This window comes from Ixodes scapularis, unplaced genomic scaffold (assembly GCF_016920785.2).
Source record: "Ixodes scapularis isolate PalLabHiFi unplaced genomic scaffold, ASM1692078v2 PGA_scaffold2__306_contigs__length_199485367, whole genome shotgun sequence".
NCBI lineage: Eukaryota > Metazoa > Arthropoda > Arachnida > Ixodida > Ixodidae > Ixodes > Ixodes scapularis.
The window spans coordinates 105,173,039-105,195,002 of record NW_024609857.1 but is presented as its reverse complement, the minus strand read 5'-3'; the positions used below and the strand labels follow the sequence as shown (position 1 = coordinate 105,195,002).

Below are 21,964 nucleotides of genomic sequence, written 5' to 3'. Positions count from 1 at the left end.
AGCTTGCCAGCCGCTATGTTTTTTTTTTTTTTTTTGCGGGACCATGTTATTTTACAGAAAAAGTATGTAAATAACATAAAAATTAAGAACAGAGCTTTACAGAAATATTTTGGCAGGCTAGCTGTCAAATTGTTTTGTTTTTTTACACAATTTTTTTTACAGTGTAGTTTATAGCATTATTATTATTTTTTTTTTATCTAAGTGCACTTATTCGGCAAGTGATGGCGAACGAGCAGAAAACGTGTCTTGTGCCACGCTGCTGCCCAGCCTCTGCAACGCTTCACCCGGCTAACTTTCCTGTGGCCTAAAATCGCCGATACGGAACTTCCGGTGGCCGCACTCGCGTGGCAGCGACCACGCGGGGAAGCACGAGATAAGTGGCGGCATGCTGGCCTCTCCCTCGGCGCAGCACAAAAGCGACACAACGTGGACAGCGCGATTAGTAACCGCTCTCTCGGACGCTGGCTATCCACGCCGTTCAGGAAGGCTGTCTAATGCAAATGAGGGGAGTAGAATATATCATTCTAGTAAAGTATTTGATGAGACACGAACCCCAAGGGCCTAGATGCCTTCAGACTAGACGCGTGGGACTCGCTATCGAGCGAGATGAGACCGACGCAGCTGGAAGACTGGACCTACACCAAACGACAGGCACAACAGAGGATGCACATCCTGGATTCTCTGGTACTTTACATCGGGGTTCATAATTTCAAATAAGTAAGTCACAACCACCCTCACGACAATCACATGAGCAGGCGAACCTTTTCCTTTATACAAATGCGTGTTTCCAATGAAGTCACATAATCGCGGAACTTTCCCGGATCTATTATTAAATTATTTTCTCGTTAAGCAGCGTTATACCGCGCGAGTAACCTTTCCCCGCGCAGTGAGTGTGCTTTCTAAAACAATCCAAGCAACCCGGTCCATTTCATTAAGTCAAGCAATCGCTCGTCATAACGTTATATTGCTGTTACTAATATGGTAAATAGAATGAAGTAGAGCGCGCGTGTGCATGAACCTCTTCTCGGGAAAAGGTTACTGGCAGTTGTGACGGTTTCCAAAGAGTCCTCACCAAGCTATGGGATTAACTTGGGGATGCTACAAGCCCGTGCCTACCAAGTCACGACAGCCAGCGTCAAGGCATTCGCGGACAGGTTCAGTCCTTCTCGGGATTTTTCACCTTGGACGTGCTACCCGAAATAGGGTGTTTCCCTTTCAGTGATTGCGTACGCGTGTGCCAGTGCCCGAGGATTACTGCAATGCTACTGTCATGGATCTACATTAATGTAGATATGCCAAAAACGTGCTGCGCTTTTGGTCGGTGGCCTAGCGTGTTAACGCACCAAAGTTCGGAGCACGTGGACCAAAAGCTCGCGCTGCATAACCCTGCTGGCTTCTATAGACCGTTCCACTATGAAGAGCGAAGACAGAAAAAATGCCCTCCCCCTCTCACTCCGCGCGTCGTCTGCTCCGCCGAGTGGGCCGTACCTAACATCCGGCTGGCGTTCAAACTCGGTTTAAAATCGCGTCATTTTAGAAATTTGAAGCGCAGATGCGCGTATTTTATTATGCAAGTTATCGTGTAATGTATATACTCGATAAAAAAAAACTAACCGGGCACAATGGCGCTGTTACCTGCGTGCCAATAAGCAAAGAAATGGGAAAATTGTGTCAGAGTGGCCGGTCCTCAGGCGAAAAGTCAATCCGGTTGCTGTGGTTGTTTTACTATACAAACTTCGGACTGCTGTAGGCCTTTAGCGACAATGAGTGGAAGTATGGAATATTAAATAAAAATGTGCACTCCTTATGCAATACACGCAGTGGTTGAGGGTAGTACTACCGGCTGACTCCACTGCTAATGAAGTAACGGAATAAAGATATGCTAGTTGATCCTGAAATGAAGCAACAGAGCGCTATCGGCTGATTTTGGAGTGGCTATAAATATTCTAAGAACGCGAACCACTTCACAACGGCAGCCACGAGCGAAAGTTCGATGTTCGGTACAGCCCGCCGATACAGCCCAAAGATGGAGAGCGGGAACCTCCCGGTTTGTTGTCTGCTAGCGGACTCGGGCGTGTGCCCTCTCTTTCGTTTTACCCCGCAGAACCTGCTGAACTTCCCGGATGTGTGGAGAGGGCGCTGCGCTCGAACGAAATGGCGCCGCCCTGAGAGCGCTAAATGGAATCGTCTATGGAGGCATAGTGTTCTCTATACTTACAAAGCCTGGCAGTTCGACGACAGAGTCATAGAGTGCCTGGTGGCATATTTGGAGCGCGAGGATCTGGTAGCACGGAGCATAAAAGAGCCATTTCTTGAGAAACATGGATGTCAGCGCACAGCTTTTGCAGCGGCGAGGACCCGAAGCACGCTTGTTCGCTCGGGAGAAGTGTGTTTTGGCGTCTCGCCGCAGCAGGGCGCCAGTCACGTGGCTCTCCTCTCATCTGTTGTCAGCCGCTCCAATTTTTTTTTAATTTCGGCGGCCGCTTCTCGTGGTGATCTGCCAGGCTTTGTCAGTATATAGGGGCAAAGCAAATCGTTGTGTGTATGTTTATACAGCCGGAAGTTAGTCTGCCTTAGTGGGCGTCTGGTGTCTCAGCTGTAGATGAGCAATTTAGCCAGTGCGCTACAACCGCTAACCTGGGGTCTTCAACGAGCACCACGCAGTAGTGATACACGACCGCACGCCGGTACAATGCTCATCCAGATCGAAACGGGCAGGGGCGGGGATTGAGCTCAGGATCCCTGGGTTCTGCAGCGCGAGCTTTCGCTCCACGCGCTCCGAGCTGGTGTGCGCTAGACCACTCGGCCACTGATCACCCTAGTATATTGGGCAGGAGATCGAACTATTGGGGGCGCTTTATGAGCTTGTTTTCCCCACAGCGCGGTGTTTACTAACACAGCAAAACAAAGAAATTGAACTTCGCCTAGCATGGTCTGGGCACGACCGCTTCGCTTTGAACAGTGCTTTGGACGCACGAGGAGCGGCCTTCGAATCGTCATCTTCGATTTCTCTGATCAACAACAAACAATAAAATTAGGTTTGTTGTCCACACAGCTGCAGCATGCCGCTAGTGGCGTGACTGTTCGATCTCCTCCCCAATAGGAGGCTGTTATAGAGGATTGTAAGCAAGGCGAGCGTCGTAATGTCTCTGCTCGTGCGGACAAGACCGCGCAATTGCAAGCTTGCCAAAGCTATGTTCACGCGGATTATGGAAAAATTTCCCCGCTAAATTTGGTGGAAAAACTTAGCGGAAAATTTTTCCCGCCAAATTTAGCAGAAAAATTTCCCTGCTAAATTTAGCCGGAAATTTTCCCCGTTAAATGGGAGGGGAGCTGGAGAGGAGGAGGGGAGGGGGAAGATGGGGAGGATGGGCATACTAAATACTTTACTAGGGGGAATACATTCCACTCGTCGAAAATACAATAGCCTCGGCGCGGACAGGTCTTCTATGCTTGGCGAGAGCCATCTATCGTCGGGGAGGTCTCGGCTACCGGGCGGTGAATGATGATGATGGTGGTTCTTGATATTGAGACTGGCTTTTTCCTTCAAAGACAGTGCCCGGTGCGCGCGCCGCTGGCCGTTAGATTGTGTCTTTTTATCTATCTTATTTTATTTATACATATATAGGGAGTATTCACTGGCGGACATATCTGTGTGCGCGGCTGATGAGCGCGTGCTGACGGCGAGCTTCCACAGTTCTTTTGCAGCGTGCATTCCACACCATCGATACTGCCTGTCTCAGCAGCTTAGTGATGCCAGCTCGTTCTGAGCATGCGCTCTAAACAGCACCCACAAATATGGCGTCCAGTGAATACTCCCTATACGCGTATAAATAAAGAACACAACGACGACGACGTTGAGAGGACGACACACCGGGTGACGGCGGTGCCTGAATCTTAGCCCTGGGCCTCGGTTCTTCGGAGGCGGCAGCTTCTACTTTGACTGGGCTACCACCTTGAAACCTGATGCTTCGACCGCAATGGACCCCAGTGGGCAACAGTGCTACATGTTCCTGGGGCTCCTTCATGCACCGATCGAACGGCGTGCCAGATCCCTATGGCTCGCTGCTGATCCGCCCAACCCGCCTCCACGAAATCTGGACTTCTGCGAATTGGACTGCCGTCCTCCCAAATACCAACAATCCATGTCGTCGTCATCTTGCACGTATATACTCCATGTATATACGTGCAAGACGGTTCGTGCAAGTTCGTACCATGGGCCTCCATGGTACGAACTGCTGCCTTTCCGCGGTGCTGCGGCTCTCCAGAGCCAAATAATCAGACTAAAGACAAAATGCTTTGCTGACCAACAGCCGGTAGCGCCTTAAAAAAATAACAATAGTGTTTCCTGTTTTATAGAATACAAATTCCAAAACTACACCATACTAATGCCGCACATCGGTGAAATAACATACGCACGTTGCACGTGCCTCGTGCATCAACGCACCTTGCGCTATACTTTTGAAACATGAAGGGGCTTTAGGTGGAGTCGGAGACGACACCGCCGCGGCCGCCGCGAACATCCACGTGCCCATGCGCGTGGACTGACGCGGTACTACCCTCCGTCAGGGCTGGATTCGGCGCTGTAGGCGTTCTGTCTAATGCAAATGAGCGGAGTGGAATGCATTCCCCCTAGTAAAGTATTTGGGCATACTCTCCCCTCCGTACCATCCCCTCCTCCTCCCCAAAAGCTGCGCTCTAATTCGGCATTACAGATAATTCTTTCATTTTTTTTACACGTTTGAATGTTGTTATTTTTTTTTTAGCATTTGCTAAGCGCATTTTGAGATGGAACAAGATGTTTTGCACAAAGGGGAAGGCTAAGCGACAAAAACTTCGAAGAACAATTCCTTCTGTACAACAGGAAATAAACATTAATAGCACATTAATAAACATGTGCTAATGCCGAAATTATGGTTTTCGAAGGATGTTGATAAATGTTAGTGCCTCTCTCTGTTTTGTCACTATTCTCTGCTTAATTTGTTAAATATATGAATCTCCTGGTGCGTAAGTTGTGGCTGTATGCCGCAAATTATAGCGAGTTTTCGCGGTATGCTACTGCTGAGCAGTTCGAAGTTGGGCCAGTTGGCGGCACTCCTCGGCGCGGCAGGTCAGCTGCATGAGAAGGGCATCCTGATCACTCGCTGAAGAAGGGAAGATAATGTCCATGTTACACGATGCTTCGCATCCATAAAGAAGGCAGAAGGCAGAGAAACCAGTGGTGTCTTACTGTCCGGTATTGTATGCGAATGAAGCGGTGTACATTGCTATCATATCCGCGAGGGTTCTATGGAAGCGTTCAGTCAGTCTTTGGTTTGAGGGTGATAGAGAGAGGTGGCATGGATGCACGAAGTTGCAAGACTTTAGGATGGCCTCTACGGTTTGGGATAAGAACTGACGGCCTCTGTCGCTTAAAAAACTATTTCGGCGCCCCGCAGCGTAGCGAAATGTTCGCAATAAAAACAAAAATCTGGCTTAGCTTTAGGGGGTGCATTTGGGAGTGCAGCCATTTCAGCGTACCTGGTAAAGTAGTCGACTGTGGTGACTATCCAACGATTCCCTTGGGCAGAGGGTGGGAATGGTCCGAAGAGGTCAATGCCAACGCGTTCAAACGGACGATCTGGGCAAACAAAAGGTTGGAGTAATCCTGTGGGACCGCTCGTGGGGCGCTTGCGTTTCTGACGTTGGAGACATGGTTGTACGTATCCAAAGACAGTAGAATGGAAAGTTGGGCGAGTTGGTATAAATTCATTTTGAAAAACAGCGAGAATACCACACGGACAAGAAGGAGGAACACACAGGACGAGGCGCTGTTTTTCAAAATGAATCCAAAGACAGTGTCATAAAGTTTCGGCCAATAATTGCGCTGTTTGATACGTGCGTATGCTTTTGCAAATCCCATATGGCCGGCCGTAGGGTCGTCATGGAAAGCGCGAAGAAGGCCAGGCCGGAGGTGCGTTGGAACAATGAGAAGCCATCGATTGTCATCTGGAGAAAAATTATGGCGATAAAAGATTCCATTACGCAATGAAAAGTACTGCATTTTCTTTTGAAGTGCCTTATCGAAGAGATCGGTTGGTCGTTCTAAATACCCAAGAATGCCCCAAATGCAAGAATCTTTCGGTTGTTCGGTTGAGAATGCGATTGTATGAAGTGAAGCTAGGTCAAAAGCCACATCTATATGATCTAGACATTCCTCTGGACCCTCGACAAAACAGCGTGAGTGTCCGTCTGCGTCTATATGGTTCTTACTAAGGTTGTAAGCAACTGTGAAGGTGTATTCCTGTAATGCCAGTATCCATCCACCGAGGCGTCACGTTACGTTCTTAAGTGAAGAGAGATAACAAAGGGCATGATGGTCGGTGACGATTGTGAAATGGCGTCCATATAAGTACGGTCGAAATTTGTTAATGCCCCAAACGACGGCCAGGCACTCTTTTTGTATTGTTGTATAGTTATTTTCTGCTTTGGAGAGGGAACGGCTGGCGTAGGCGACAACGTATTCGTGCGACGTTTCGGGGTGACGCTGAACTAAAATGACGTCGAGCCCGTAGCCACTGGCGTCGGTGTGTAGCTCTGTTCGTGCTGCTTCATTAAAGTGACCAAGTATTGGGTCGGACTTAAGGGCTGTCATCAGGGCACTAAACTCGCGTTCACATTCGGGAGACCACACAAATTAGACATGATTTGAAGAAGACAAGTAAGAGGAGCAGCTATGCGAGCAAACTAAGGAATAAAACGGCGGAAGTAGGTGCACAAGCCAAGAAAAATCCTGACCTGTTTGACATTGCGTGGTGTCGGAAATGCCGTAACAGCGAGCACCTTGTCTGGATCAGGTCTGATGTTCTCTTTACTAACGAGGTGACCAAGAGACTTAATTTGATGAGCAGCAAAATGGCATTATTTTGTGTTAAGCTACAATCCTGCCGTTTTTAGGCACGTAAGAACCTCGACGAGGCGGTCTAAGTGTTCCTCAAAAGTGCGAGAGAAGACAATAATGTCACCCAAATAACAAAGACAAGTTAACAAAGACTCATGTGGCAATCGGCGCTTGGTCATTGCTTTGCCTTGGCGCTTTTGTGGCGATGGACTGGGGACTCTGGCTAGTTCCGCTGGATGTTGTCTGTGATGTCATAGTGGTTGGCAGTCTGCGGTTCCTCAACTCCAGGACTGAGGACCAGCGCTCGCAAGATGGGACGGGGATGGGCTAACACGGCACACTTCACCAATATATGAGACGAAGATCAAGGGCCGACGACCATTTTTATGTTCGCACTTCGAAACAATGAGCGCGGCTCTGCCCGCGCATCCAGTTCAAGCCCACGCGGGCCTCGTCCTCCTCGGCCACCATGCTGAAAGACGATGAAGGGGACAACGTCAAGTATACCCGCCACAATATATAGATGTGTGTGTGTGTGTGCGCGCGCGTGTGTGTGTGTGTGGTGTGTGTGTGTGTGTGTGTGTGAGAGAGAGAGAGAGAGAGAGTTCATAAATAAAGAACAAATAAAAGCTACAAATACACCTCGTGCTCTTCGCACGTGCTTACGTTTTGTCACAGAATGGCTGCTTTTTTTTAATTATTAATACGTGTGCGTGGGGTGTTATTTCTTTCAAGGTTTTAAGAAGAAAAAAAACCGCGAGCCATAAAAATACACCCAACGAAGGAATGAGTGGTGAATTGGAGAATTTTCGGACGCTTCCAATCCGAAGAAGCGACTTGTCCGGGGCTGGACATACAAACAACCGCGCCGGTTGCTCGTATGGGCTTCAAGAGCGCACGTGAATTGGATGATTGAAGGACTTGCCGTCGTAAAGGGCGCTGGTCCGCGCGCTTTTTTAATTGTGGATTAATTAATTGTTGAAAACTAGATGCCTTGGCTAGGTGGCGCAAGCCGCCGCCTGATTAAAAGGGTTCGCCAGTTTTCATTTATTCATCCATTCCGCTTTGGAAATGCCACGAACAAAATTTACGTCATACAAACAAAAATACGAGCCCAAATACGAGCCAACATACGAGCGCGAGCGAATCTTCGCTCGAAGCTCGAGGCACTCGAGTTTGACAGCCGCCATAACTTGAGGGCAATCCGCCGCAACGAAAACGACGCCGCCTTGCACCGCCGCATCGGCCGTATCCGCTCCCCTGTGCGTGTCTGCTTACCGCTTCCCCCTCCCCGGACTCGAGATTGCAACGCCAAGGCCAAGCCGCTGACGCCGCACCGCGCGGCTCACTCACTTGCCTACGAAAGTTTGCCGGCATCAACGCAGCGGTGTAGCGGTGCAGCGATTGAATTTATGTTGTGATAGTGCCGTCAACAATATCGGTCGGTGCTCCCCACAGCCTTTCGACATCATTTGTGTCTGTCCGTGGAACTGCGACTTCGTCGCCAACAACAGCACGGTTCTGCGTTTCGAAAACTGTGGTATGGAACAAAGCAAGGCGTACCCTTTGGCGGGTTTCGCTTACGACTGGGACTGGAGGCCTCTGGAATTCGACAGTCCGCCGAATCCGTTGAAGGTATGTTCCTCGTGCTGCGTCATTCCCAGGGAGGTTCGAGTGCTGCCTTGTCGACACGCCCTGTGCGACACATGCTACCAAAGAGCTGAGAGGCGCTGCCCCATGGACCGGGAAACCTTCGATGAGGGCCAAGTCGAACGTCTCTCCACGTCTCTGGAAGACGTGGCAGACCGCCTGGTCTGGTGCTGGAACCGTCGACACGGCTGCACTTTCAAAGGGATGCTCGTCGATATGGTGAACCATTTTTACTCAAAGTGTCCCTCCCATGTCGTGCAGTGCTTCAAGTGCTACGCATCTGTTCAGCGAGCGGACATGGCAATGCACAACGTGAAGTGCAGCAGCGACGCTGTTCAATCGGAGAAAAATGCGTCGTCGGCAGACGCGGCTCTGAGACGCCACTTCGAAGAAGTCCGCAGGGAAGTTGGAGGTTCGCTGATGTACATCGCCGACTTCATGTGCAACATGGAAAGCAAGCTCAATTCCCTGTCTGAATACCTTCATGACGACACCGTCAAGAATGCGGAAGTGCGCTCGACAGTTGTGGACGTCCTGAGCAGTGTTGCGGAGTTGCCACTCCGGAGTTGGAATGATTCCGGAATCATTCCGAATTTTCGCGACCCCGGAATGGAATGGGAATGGAATGGCGGCAGCGTTGAGGGGAATGGAATGGGAATGGAATTAGATGCCTTTTGCCCGGAATGGAATGGGAATGGAATGGGGGCCCGGTTCTTCTATTTCTTTTTCTTTAGTGTTTACGGTCAGCGCATTTGAGCCAGTCGGCGAGCCAGTTGTTCAGAAATAAAATGAGCGGGCGGGAAACACCTAACCCGCGTGGAGCTCTAAACTTCTACGCAAGAAATGCAAAAAAAAAAAAAAATAAACAAAGAGGCGTCAAAGCAAAGAGTAGAGGGGGGAGTAGGGGGGGGGGGGGGGGGGGTGGCGGTCCCGCCTTTCGCACAGGCGACTGGCTTTACAGCCGTTACTCGAGAGCGAGCGAAACAAGAAACCAAGCACCAAGCAAAATAAACGAAGGCATGGGGAATACACGCGCGCACAGACTGAGATCTGAGAGCGGGAAACGACTCATAACTCCCAGAGCTCCGATAACTCGTTGACTCGCGCGCCGCCGAAAGATGATCAGTTATTGTTTTCGTATAGTTGGAGGAGCGTTGTTTAGCAGGCGGGCAAACCTGCTGCCTTCCACGTTCATTCGCGCGCACTCCTTTGAAGTGCGAACTGTGGGTTTGCTTCTACAATAAAACAAAGCAAGATTCACTTCTCTCGTCTCCTCTTGCGCTTTGCTCCTACACTTGTTTTATTATTCTGCATGTTTACGTGTAAGTCCGCCTTTTACTTGAACTTTCTTCCGATGCTTGTATTCTGGGTTATATGTTTTACATTCAAGTGGGTTAGGGTTACAAGCAAGCTAGCGGATTCCCGCTCATTTCCTTCGACTTTAGACTCTGCCTACTTTTTTTCACCTTGTGATGGACCGCTGCGGACGCTATGAGTCACCCCAGGCAATCCAGCACCGTGAGCGGGACTACACGCAAGGCGCGTTGCTGCGCCCCAGGGTCACGCAACACTCAGAAGGCACTGGATTGGTTTCGATGGCTCTCGTGCTGTCTGGTGCGGTCCATCGTAAGGTGAAGTAGATTGTCGTCTCGTCACCGCTCTTGTCGCGTGACCGAGCTGACTAGACCTGCAGAAAGCCTGTTTCGTGACATGGTCTCTCGTGTTGCGCCGCAGAGGTTGCACTTTGTCAGAGGATGTGTTCCTGCTACTGTGCATGGAGTCGCTTCCAGCAGCGTACTAACCGTTTTGCTCTGCAGGTAATTGAAGAATACAGTACTTAATATAGCTTATTTCTGCGCCACGCAAAGACTGGATATTTTTATGGTCTTATCAAACAAAAAGGCTGGCCGCGTATGTCCTAGAAGACAAAGGCAAAAAAAAAAGTTTGCCAAAGAAAATTAGTGGATTTACGTTTTGCTGTTTGTTGCGAGCCACGTGGTCGAAAGACCGACGTTTTAAACAAGCATCGACATATCAAGAGGCTTTCTCGATGTTTGCAGTACAATGTAAACAAGCACTTCGTGCCACTGGCGCTTCGCTTAGTAAAATCAGTGCTTTTTTTAGGCATTTTTCATTTTGTTGCAATTGTCTATGCGTTTGATAATGTCAGCTTTATGGTGCTTATGCCGGCAACACAATGTAGCTGTCAAGAGCCAATTTTTACGTTTTGGAATTATAGGAATGGAATGGAACGATCCAGCCATTCCAGGAGTGGGAATGGGCCCAGTGTCCCCATTCCTACGAGTTGAAAGGAATGGAATTATTGAAAACCCTAATTCCCCGGAATGGAATTGGAATGGAATGGGGGTGCCCATTCCGCAACACTGGTCCTGAGATATGCGGGGCGTCTGGCAGTAACAAAGACGTGGCGCCCTCGAGAGCTGTCCCTTTTGGTAAGCCGGGTGGACTATTACTCCAGGATCGCAGACTACAGAGAGGAAATTTTCAGCGTCCCGTCAGAAGTGTGTGGATACTCGCTGAGACTGGGCGTGAGCTGCCAGCGGGACAACGGCAAGCTCACGCTGGACTTCATGGTGCAGTTCTGTAAGAGTTCCATGGACCCGTGCCTCGGATGGCCGTTCAGCAAGGCGTTCACGCTCGCGCTGGTTAACCCACGGGGATCGTCGGGCGACATCCTCTGCACCGTGAACGCGTCGGCTCTGCGTCGCGAGTCAGCTTTTGAAATGCCCGGATATGGCGACAATCCGCCGTTCACGTTGGTTAGCTCCGTTCCCGTGCTCGATAAGAAAGCGTATTGGCGTAGAGGCACACTGGAAATCCGCTTCGAGATAAAGCTGTCAGACGCGTAGCTCACTGCACCCTGAAGATAAAACCTTTGTAAACAGCTAGCATAGATTTTTCTTTTTATTTTCAATGCTGAAAGCGCTGTGCAATGTGCAATGAATATCAACAACTGTTACATGACGATGTCTGATAAGTGATTAGATTGACGGGTGGATACGGCTGAACCCTTTAAATCGGGTTGCGGCTTCCGCCACCTAATCAAAGCTTCTTTTGAAGCCCGAAGCCTGCACTGAATCAGTATCGTCATAAACAACTGCAGGCTAAAGCCCTTTACGGTAAAGCTTGAAGTGCTCAGCTGTCTCGTTTTACTCCTCACATGCCCCACACACGGTATCTATGTCCTGTTATTTCGCTCGGTACACCCTTGTTCGTAACGCCCCCTGTCCTGTCCTCAAACAACAACCATCTTCCCCTGGAATTGTCACAGATACTTTCCTTGGCAATACCCACCTTATATTTTCCATACCCTAGTAAAAAAATCCATTTGTATCAGAAATTTGTTGTGTTCGATAAACATATACGAATCATACAAGATATATAAGGGCCACATAATAGCTATATAAGATATATAAGAACATATAAGAAACTTCACACAAGTTTGTCATATGGTTCTTATATATCTTATATGGTTCTTATATGTTCTTATATATTTTGTATGATTCATATCCGTATTGGACACAGAAATTTCACGTAAAAATTAGATTTTTCAATAAGGTAAGTCTTCAACGTCGATTTAGTCTGCAACCTCACTTCCCATTTTTCGCTCTCGGCTGCTTTAACTCTCTCCTTAACTGACATTTCCTGGCCTGCACTATTACTGCCGGAAACTTACCACCGGAGTTTTCACGTTCGCTTTCTCTACTTTGTATAAACGACCGTCATGTACAGATACCGGAAAATTTACCGTTCCCATCATTCCTGCTCCATGTCCCTTATAATCTCTCTTCAAATTCTATCTGACTAGCAGCTTCCCTGCCCTGGAATAATGACCATCACATATCACCTTGTTACCTCTGATTAGGAGTTTTACCATGCGCCCCCAACACCAGTTTACCCAAACCATGTTGATAACCTCGCTTAGATATAAGATTTCACACACAAAACCGCATTGCCAAAATGTAAACTCGGCACCTTAGCTCCCTTTCAAATTTCCCTCACCACCTCAGTCCTGTTATAATTCCACAAAGCTCTATTCTTTATTGTAGCTATATTTCTGTTGCCCTTAACAGTTACATATTTTTCATGCTCACTAAGATACCCCACACTGTCATGAACCCATGCCCCTCGGTTATATATATATATATATATATATATATATATATATATATATATATCCTCACGTCATCATTATAAATGATGACTGCTGACTTATAGTTACTAAATTCGAAACCTTTCTTTGTCCTTCGGTACCACATACATTCATTTGTTCCTGTAGATCCGTACTGTTATCAGCCATTAACGTACTATATCATTTGCATAAACAGGCTGTTCCATGTAAATTTAGCCAAGGTTTAGAAATATTTTGGTGCATTTTAGAAAGACGAAACCAATAGAATAAGTTTGGTAAAGGTTTAAAGCAAGTCAGGCTATTTTTGCACTTTGCCCAATTAACTTAATAATTAAAAATAATTAATTAACTTTTGAAATATCAAATTCAAGGCAAAAAGCTCCAATTACAGTTGTAGAGCGTCCTGAGAAATATCCAATTCAGTGTTGTTTTTTTTTGTATTAAGAAACCTCTAACACAGTTCTTTTTTCAGGGTTTGTAGAAAAGCACGCGAATTGTGAAAAGAAACATGAAAAAACGCTGATATGTCCCCAGCGCACTGTCAGCAGTGTTCTACTCAACATGCGGGCCTAGTTTATTCAAGCCACGGCCGACAGCGTTGCGATACAAGACGCGCAAGCACAAAGTTGTGTTTTTTTCGTAATTCGCGGGCTTTTTTCGAAACCCAGGAAAAAATAACCGTTTTAAGGATTCTTGATAAAACCACTGAATCGGATGTTTCTAACGACACTCTACAGCTTTGGCACTAGAACCTTAGCTCTAAAGTGAATATTTTAAAATTTCATTAATTCATCCTAATTAATTAGTTAATCGGGAAAAATACAAGAAATAGCCCGATTTGTTCCAAACAATGAACAAAATTATTCCTTTCGTTCTGTCATCCTAAAATGCACCAAAATAATTTTAAAGCTTGGCTAAAGTTACGTGGAACACCCTGTATAAGAGCTGGTAATGTGTTAAATATTTTGGCATTCCCTGTGGTATGAGAGGTCGAAATTATGACCACTATTCTCCAGCGTTTTCTCTGGTCATTGTAAGTAGATTATGAACAGTAACGCTTTATCTCATTTCCTTCCCCATGCTGCTATTATTTATTATCTACATTTTCAACAAACTCCAGTATTCCCTTATCTACTTTTAAGCTCCTCATTATGTGCCACAGGTTCCCTTGAACTACATTGTCGAATGCCCCTTTTATATCCATAAAGGCTATCCAGACTGGCCTACTTTCATTCTCTGCTACCTCAATACATTGTGTTAAGGAGAATAAATTGTCCTCCAACCTCGTCCGATTGCGGAATCCATTTTGTAGTTCTTTCAGCACATTATCTTTATACCTCTGCAATCTGCTCTTTAGAATCTGCATTACTATAGTGAAAACCCCGAAGTAATCGTTATGGGACGATAATTGGCTGTGTCCGCTTGATCTTCCTTTTCTTCATATATTAAACTTATTCGACTTAGATTTTATTCTTCTGTGATGCCGCAATTCATAACAGGTATACTCATTACCTCCCTTAATAATGCGCCTAATCGTTTTCGTAACAGAATCGGAGTACGATCTGAACCTGTTGATGTACCGCTAGGAACCCTCCTCCGCCCTTTCCAATTTCCCTTGTCCGATAGCTTCCAGTTCACTAATTAGGCTGCCTTCCTCCTCTACTCCACTACCACCTAAAAATCTTGGCTAGTTAAAGTTTTCGGCCATCACTGTTGCTCATGGAATGGTGCATCGCTTCCTCCCTTTTCAATCGGCTACCTTTTTATATGGCGGTGTAAAGCTACCCCATCTTTATGCTGTTACTTACAGTGAGTTAAGGTGCTTCAAAAATGTTTTCGCTGCCTCTCTATCCTTCTTGTCTCCTTCAACCAACCATTGCGCTTTCTTTTTCTTGACTTTTGTTTTCATTGATAAAAGACGTTTCCTTTTTAAGCCTTAGAAATCCGTCCCATTTTATTTTCACTTCACTCTCAGGCTCACACGTACGCTTCGGATTCCTGTTTCCGAAAAGCCTATTTAGGTTTCTCTATTGCTGCCTTCACCTCGCCATCCCACCGGCTCTTGGATTTGTTTCCTCGTTTTCCTCTTTGTTTCCTTCGGAATCTAACTAGCTCTCGCTCAAATAACCTAGTTAGACTCGTATAATTCCATTATGTTTGCTTGTCTACCAAAATGACCTCGCCTCTTTGCACAAGCACTATTTCCAACTGTTTCTTTTTAGGGGCGAAGCTCCTTAGGGGCTAGCCATGTCTGTATGTCCGTCCGATGTCCGGCGTCGGGTACTCGTGCTCACGAGCACGTAAGCACGTGCTCCCGTGCTCATGTAGGGCAAAAAAACAAACAAAAAAAACCACTTCTCCACGTGGTGAATGATGTTGATTGAGGCGAAGCTCTGGTGGTGCTTGTCTGCGTATACGGTGAGCCGCAGCATGCCGAGCCTTTCGTTCGTTTTCATTCATATCAGAAAGAGAATGTGTGGTATGGAGCTGGTTATATACGCATTTGAGCATTTGACCGCAGCGTAGCATGGATGAAAATGAACGAAAGGCTCGGCATGCTGCGGCTCAGCGTCTACGCAGACAAGCACCACCAGAGCTTTTCCCCAATCAACATCATTCACCACGTGGAGAGGCGTTTTTTTTTTCTTGTGTGTGTGTGTGTAAAGCAGAAGTCGTTTTATCTTGCCCTATTTCTGAATGGAGCTTTCTTGTGAAGTTTTACTTAATACATTTATGGTCACTACCTAAGCTCTTAGAACCCTCTTCGTCTATTTTCATCACCTGTAGTTTGCTGTAAAACCTGTGTGACATTAGGGTGTAATCTATTGAAGAGGGTGATCTGCCTGATTCCCACGTTATAATGCCATCGCACTTCTCGCAAGTATTGCAAAAAACTGAACCATATGTCTCTCACACATGCCCAGTAGCGTGCCTTCGTTCGAGCCCGTATATCCATCTAGGTCCTCAGTGAGCATTCATATCTCCCGCTATCATTATTTCACTCTCTTTTCCCAACTCATTAATATCTCAGGTTATACATTCTAAGATCCTCTTGTTTGCTTCTTTAGCATTCGCTGCAGCCCATAAATATACAAAACCAGGTATTGCTTCTTCTCCTGATACCTCCCTTTTTGGCCATAAATATTCTGCACAGCGCGCTTTGATTCTATGCCAGTCTGTACCCTTTTTCATGTTACCGCCGGTTCTATTGAATCCTTCCCAGGCATAATCCAGATTACACGGTGGTTCCTCGGTATACTTTGAAGCAGGGACATCCAGGGGGGGTGGAGGGGGGGGGGGGGGGGTTTCGAAGTTTCAATTAATTTTAGAATTTTATACCTGTATTATGATTTACTGTGCTTCAGCGAAAGCCACGGAGCGCGTAAAAACTTTGATGTACGCTTGTACACGTAGGTTTCAGAAACGTGGTTAATAACGCACGAATCCACCACATATATGTGTACGTTCTTGTTCGGCAACTCCTTTGCCTTTTTCAAGTTTGTCTCGCCCTTCGGCTCTTATTTACTCGTGTGGAATAAAAATCAATCCATCAAAGTTACTTTATTAATACTTATATTTTTGTATGAGAAAGTGTTGAGGATTTCAACTCTCCTTTTAGTGTGTGTGCTCATTCCCTTTTCACTTCTTGTCTTACTTACTGCACTAGATTATTTATGCATGTGACTGTGTTTCTTCCACGGTGAAAAAGACACTGGGCCATGCGTAACTACACAAGCTCTGCTTTTCCCTTAATAATGGCCTCGAGATCATGATTTGTTTCCCTCATAACTTTTTCTTTAAAATCGTAACATCGCTTGCTTTTGAGTGTGTGTTACCACTTCACCACTTCTGTCCTGTAAAATTAACCGTGAAAGAACACGTGCAGGAAACAAGACCGCCAAATGGATAACAACGTAACGTAAGTGAAAAATTTCTAACATGCCTTGCAAAGGCATAAATAAATTAAGCAGTGCGGTGGTCTTCTATTTATTCCTTTCTTCGAATTCTAGCTCTTCATCAATGGTATCGTGCATTGTTTTAATGCAAATATGTATTTATTTACTCTTTTTGAAACTCACGTGCCCATTGTTAGAAAGTTTTAAAGTTCCACAATGGCGCAATAGCCGACATTATGAAGCACGTAAGTCTATAGACCCTTTTACTGAAAGAGGGCGAAGAAGAAAAAGGAAAAAGGGCTCCAGGCGCTTTCTTTTTTGCTAAGTGGTTAGGAACGAGTGAAAGACCCGGATGAACGCCTTGGCCGCTTGTGTTTTTTCAAGTTCGGCTGTTTTCTTCACGGTTTCCTCTATCTTATTTTACTTCCAGATGTAATTAGACCTAGCGGAATCAATGACGACAATTCTCTGGTTATCGGGATATCGTTGTTGGGTAGTAGGCTGCACGAATAACAACCGAAAGCGCAGAATATTATCGGAAGACATCTGTATCGCGCACGGGACCCGACAAGTGAACTGCGGCTGCAATGCCTTCAAACTCCATCGCTTTCCAAATGACCAAAACTTCTGGCTGCAGTGAGTTTCGTCCGTAAACAGGACGTACTCTTCCACGACGCCATTCTCTCGAGTGTGATCGGAACATTTCATGAATAGAGCGCGAACCGAACTTACCGCTTTACCGTCGATGAACGTGAGCTGTGCTCGCAAGGTGGGTGCAAGTTTTCGAGTGAGAATCACTGTTTCAGCGCGTAACTTTTCGTAACGCAATTCATCTTAAGGCCAATATGCGCTGTCGGCTGTGGCTGGAAATTGTCGAAAAGTAAGTTCTATCGGTTTTCCTGCATCGCGATCTCCTGCGCGATAGCAGAGAGCTGTGAACTTACGTTGACCGTCACGACGTGACTGGGTTGTTTTTATGTTGCAAGGTAGTACATAACGTACACGTAGCAGAAAGAAAACTTTATAATTTCTACTGCTGAAATATGCTCACGCATTAATTTCGAATCATTGAATCTTTTATCTACTCGCCCCGGGAATGGACCCGTTTCGACTTCTCTGTTTTCAGTTCTAGATAAGGGACACGCTGGTGGGCACGGGGTCCTTAATTAAAACTTTTACAAACATCTGCAAGCCGGAAGGAGCTGCCTTCGATCATTCCCTGCAATGCTTTTATTTCGCGCGTCCTTGTTCACATTATTTTTTATTGTTGTAAACGGCACGAAATGCAAAACATAATCTCGGTGTACTGCGCTTAAAACGGCATAAAACCTGAAGGGAAATTCAATCGCTGTATACTGATACAATATAATGAATACTCACCTCCAATTTCTATTGGTGGCGCGTTTAGTTCCGCTCTTCTCGCCATAACACACTGGCGTATGCCATAATGCGGGGCAAGAACCGTTCCCAATGAGTTGAAAAACACTATCCGCGGCACACAACAACACAAGACGTGCCCTAAGTCGGATACATAGCACTTTGGAGCACCCAACTAGCACACCCAAAGCGGGAACGGCGCCACGAGGAGCATTTTCGCCAGCGTTTTTAACCACTCAGCACGGCCGCGGAACCTGACGCTCGCCAGATGGCGCCACAGTTTTCACAATGGCGCGACACGCGATAAAACGGTCTATAGAATCACCGCATTTTCCGGGCTATAGTCTGCACCCGCTGTACAGTCCGCAGGGGCAAGGTTTGGGTTAAAAAATAAAAGGTTTTGCTTAGATAGTTCGCACCCGGTGCATGGTCCGCACGCCGTGCATCTTTTTATACACGTCCCACCTTGACAAATGTCTGCTGTCTTAGCACACAAACAAGCATGCATTATACATAAATCATCATTGACATAATCCTTTATTCACAAAATCCGTCGCGTCTCGTCATAATGAATGATCGTGAAAAACAAAATTCCTGTATAGTCCGCAGTTGTAGGTAGTCGGCACAGCCTAAAATTTCAACTTTTAAACATGTATATTCCGCGTACTATAGCCCAAAAAATAAAGTTTTATAGGATGATGATCAAGCAGAATATCAGGGGCGAAAAAAAAAAAAGGGGGGGGGGGGGTGCCTCCGCTTCAATGCGTCCTCCTCAACTTTTACGGCGCTCCGCGCTGGTGGCCGTGATATGTAGGGTTCCGTCCGTCTTTTCCGGGGTTATTTTTTTTTCCAATTCGGGGGTGTTTTGGGAGGATCTGACATCATTTGCCTCTTCCGCCATTCATGATATCTGGCATCAACTCGTCTTCACGCTTTTTATTTGTCGACTCTGTCGCACTGCCCTCATGCTGTATGAATGCGCAATAGTACCGTGGACCACAATTAACAAGACTCCCCCGCTTAGCGAACAGACGGGAGAGGATACACCCGAGTCCCGCCGGTGCTAGTGGCTCTCACGGCTTCGAAGGAATTCGTGGACTCCGAATGAAAACCAAACAAAAATCGGGGGCGCCAAATCTTACAGGCAAAGAGGGAATCTCTGACATCTGCACGAGATGAAGAAGACAGATTTTCACCACTCTCCACGGGCCACAAGCACGTCCGCACTGCGCGATCAAGTAATGCTTGCATCGAGCATAAAGCGGCACTGCAGAGTTCAATAAATCCTTTCACAAATTCAGTGCCATCTAGTAACTGAAATACCAGTCCAAACTGTCGTATGCTAATGGCGGATAAAATCTGGAGCCTCTTACGAAAGTTACGGTGTTTTTCGCTGAGCAGTTATTTCTATATTTGCTTCAATTTTGATGATGTCAAAAAAACTACCGCTCTGTACGAGGCGCTTATAGTTGAGTAAGCCTCTTGAGAAAATTAACATTTTCTTGTGGTGAGCTGTCTGGGTCGTGCCGAAGCGCGAGCACTCCAAGGACTCACATGACACCCTCAAACGCGTGGCGTATAGAAGCTTATACGTTTTGTCACGATGACATCGAATAAAAATACTGCGAACTATAACGTCTGGATGCTCAAGCTCCGCATCGGTTTCTGTCTTGAAATTCTTCGTTCTCTAACCATCAAAAGGTCGCCGTTAGATGTCAGGTTCCAACATCTAGGAAGCACTTTACCTGTGACACCCGTAAATCATTCCCCCTCATTCCAACCGCCAGAACCAACAACAACCAAGCGCTGCACTTTCTTCCTCCACCACTCGGCGGCTGTGCATGGCAACGCTCGCCGAGTCTCGTCGGACAAAGCCGTACCTTACAGTACAGATGATCCACACGTAGGCGATGATAGCTATCGAAGTGGCCAGGCTGAATTTCGGGAACAGTCTATTACGCACGAGCCACGGTCGCTAACAAGCGTGTGTCAGCATGTCTACGCGCGGTGACAGAGCGTCTAAGAAGACAAAAAAGAAAGTTTAAATAAAATTCAGCTCGCACTTTCAGTGTCCTATCAGAACATTAAGAACGCTTTTCTTGTGACTTCTTAGTGCTTGTAGTCTTTTTTTCACAAATTTGTATCCACCAATGAAATTCGTCACCTAGCAACTGAAAAAAAGCGTGATGACGCACGACCGAAACGCGACCGAAAAATATTAGATTTTTTTCACCAGAGGCGCTGCCTAAACTTGAGAAGTACAGGCTTATGGAGTACCCGACAAGAGCGAATCCCACCGACCACCGGAAACCAATGTCCTGGACTACTGGGCCATAGCCTCCTCTATACTGACAAAGCCTGGCAGATCGCCACGAGACGCGGCCGCCGAAGGTGAAAAGGTAGAGCGGCAGACAAGAGGCACGTAACGGGCGCCCCGCTGCGACGAGAGGCCGAAACACACTTGTCCCGAGCGATGGAATGTCCGCTCGTGCTTCTCGCGTTCCTCGGGCTACCGCTTCTTTTTTCGTGAGGTTTGAAAACCATGTTTTGGGTCCTCGCCGCTGCAAAAGCTGTGCGCGGACTACAGGCTCCTTGAGAATTGCTCTGTGCTACCAGATCTTCGCGCTCAAAATCTGCGACCGGGCACTCTATGGCTCCGTCATCGAACTGCCATGCTTTATGAGTATAGAGGAGGCTATGACTGTACTCAATTCCTAGGACCTCCGAACACTAACCTCAAGATCCAAAAGAGACTTTGTCTACGAGGCGAGGCTATGCGTATATAGGGTGAGTCAAAGGGATCGATTGCTGTTTGAAGGAACGGCATAAATCGGTTTCTAAACGTATCAAGCTAAGGTTTCGCACAGAGGTGGCCGCCGAACGTGCAATAAGGGTGTAAAATTGCACTGAACAAACTTACCCGATTTGAAAGTTAGAATTGAAAAACTTGAAATCCCTACCTACGATGTCCATTTGCTGATCAAGGGTGTCTTATTCGCACAACAGTCGACAGATGTCAGCCCTGGTCTCCGCGTCAACAGTGGGGTCGCCGTGAATGCACTGAGTACCGTATTTTAATGCAAAAGCCTTAACTACCCTATGGAGCGAAGCCGTCGTTGCCTGTAACCGTCTGTAGCAGCGAAACGGCAGTTAAATTCCCATAGGCCAAAAACACACCAACGCAGATGCTTCGTCACGGAAGCCGTGGAGCCGGCGGGGGCGCTGCGCATGCGCAGTGGGGGAGCGTGACGTCACCGCCGGAGCGCCGTGTGCGATAGGAAGATGCTGCTTGTAGGATTGCGCTGCGTGTTTCCTACACGTAAGCAGTCTTAACTGTCGTTTTTAATCTTTCGGCGTCAGCTTCAGTAATGACCAGTCTTGTACACGTTACTAAAAAAAAGTAATCGATTACAATTACTATTACTCTTGGCTAAAAAGTATTCGATTAGATTACTTGATTACTCGACGGCAAAAGTAATTGGACATTACTTAAAGAAGTAATCGTTACTTTTCCAATTACTTTATTGTGTGAAGACACATCTTTAGCGCTCATAACCATGAACTACTTCCAACCAATATTTCACATTTGCACAAGAATTGAAGAAGAAAAACTGGCTCCCTCTTCGTGGTCGTTGCACCTTCACAATGCGGACACAAGCAAAGCATTCGTTTGAAGATGTTTAATGATTTGGACGTTCGCCAGAGTGTGTGCGTGTGTGTGTGTGTGTGGGGGGCGGGGGGGGGGGGGGAGGGGAGCGGAGGGGGTTCTAGATCTTGTTAAGCTTGAGCAAGGGTTGCCGCTCAAAGTTTGCGTCGCTCATTTTATTATTCACAAGTGGATGAGCTCGCATGTTATACAAAAGAGCAGCAGCTCCAGGATTTGAAACGGATCATGTGTAGTAGTATCCATTAGCGGAAGAGATCGCCCCGACCACTTCTCAACTCGAAACATTGCTTGTCACAAAGACCACGTAGGGGAAATGGGGAAATATTTCAACTGCCTTTGTT

The 21,964-nt window shown here is 46.8% G+C and overlaps 2 protein-coding genes across 2 annotated transcripts in view; one reads left to right on the top strand and one right to left on the bottom strand.

Moving 5' to 3' along the window:
* The window catches only part of LOC8040254 (solute carrier organic anion transporter family member 5A1), a 667,105-nt gene that overhangs the window by 408,029 nt on the left and 237,112 nt on the right, over positions 1 to 21,964 (bottom strand). The gene's annotated exons all lie outside the window — the stretch shown is intronic.
* On the top strand, positions 8,245 to 11,480 carry LOC8038406. The gene is made up of 2 exons (XM_042291983.1): positions 8,245 to 9,061; positions 10,918 to 11,480. The coding sequence occupies exons 1-2, from the start codon at positions 8,423 to 8,425 to the stop codon at positions 11,398 to 11,400; spliced, it is 1,122 nt and encodes a 373-aa protein (XP_042147917.1). The 5' UTR covers positions 8,245 to 8,422; the 3' UTR covers positions 11,401 to 11,480.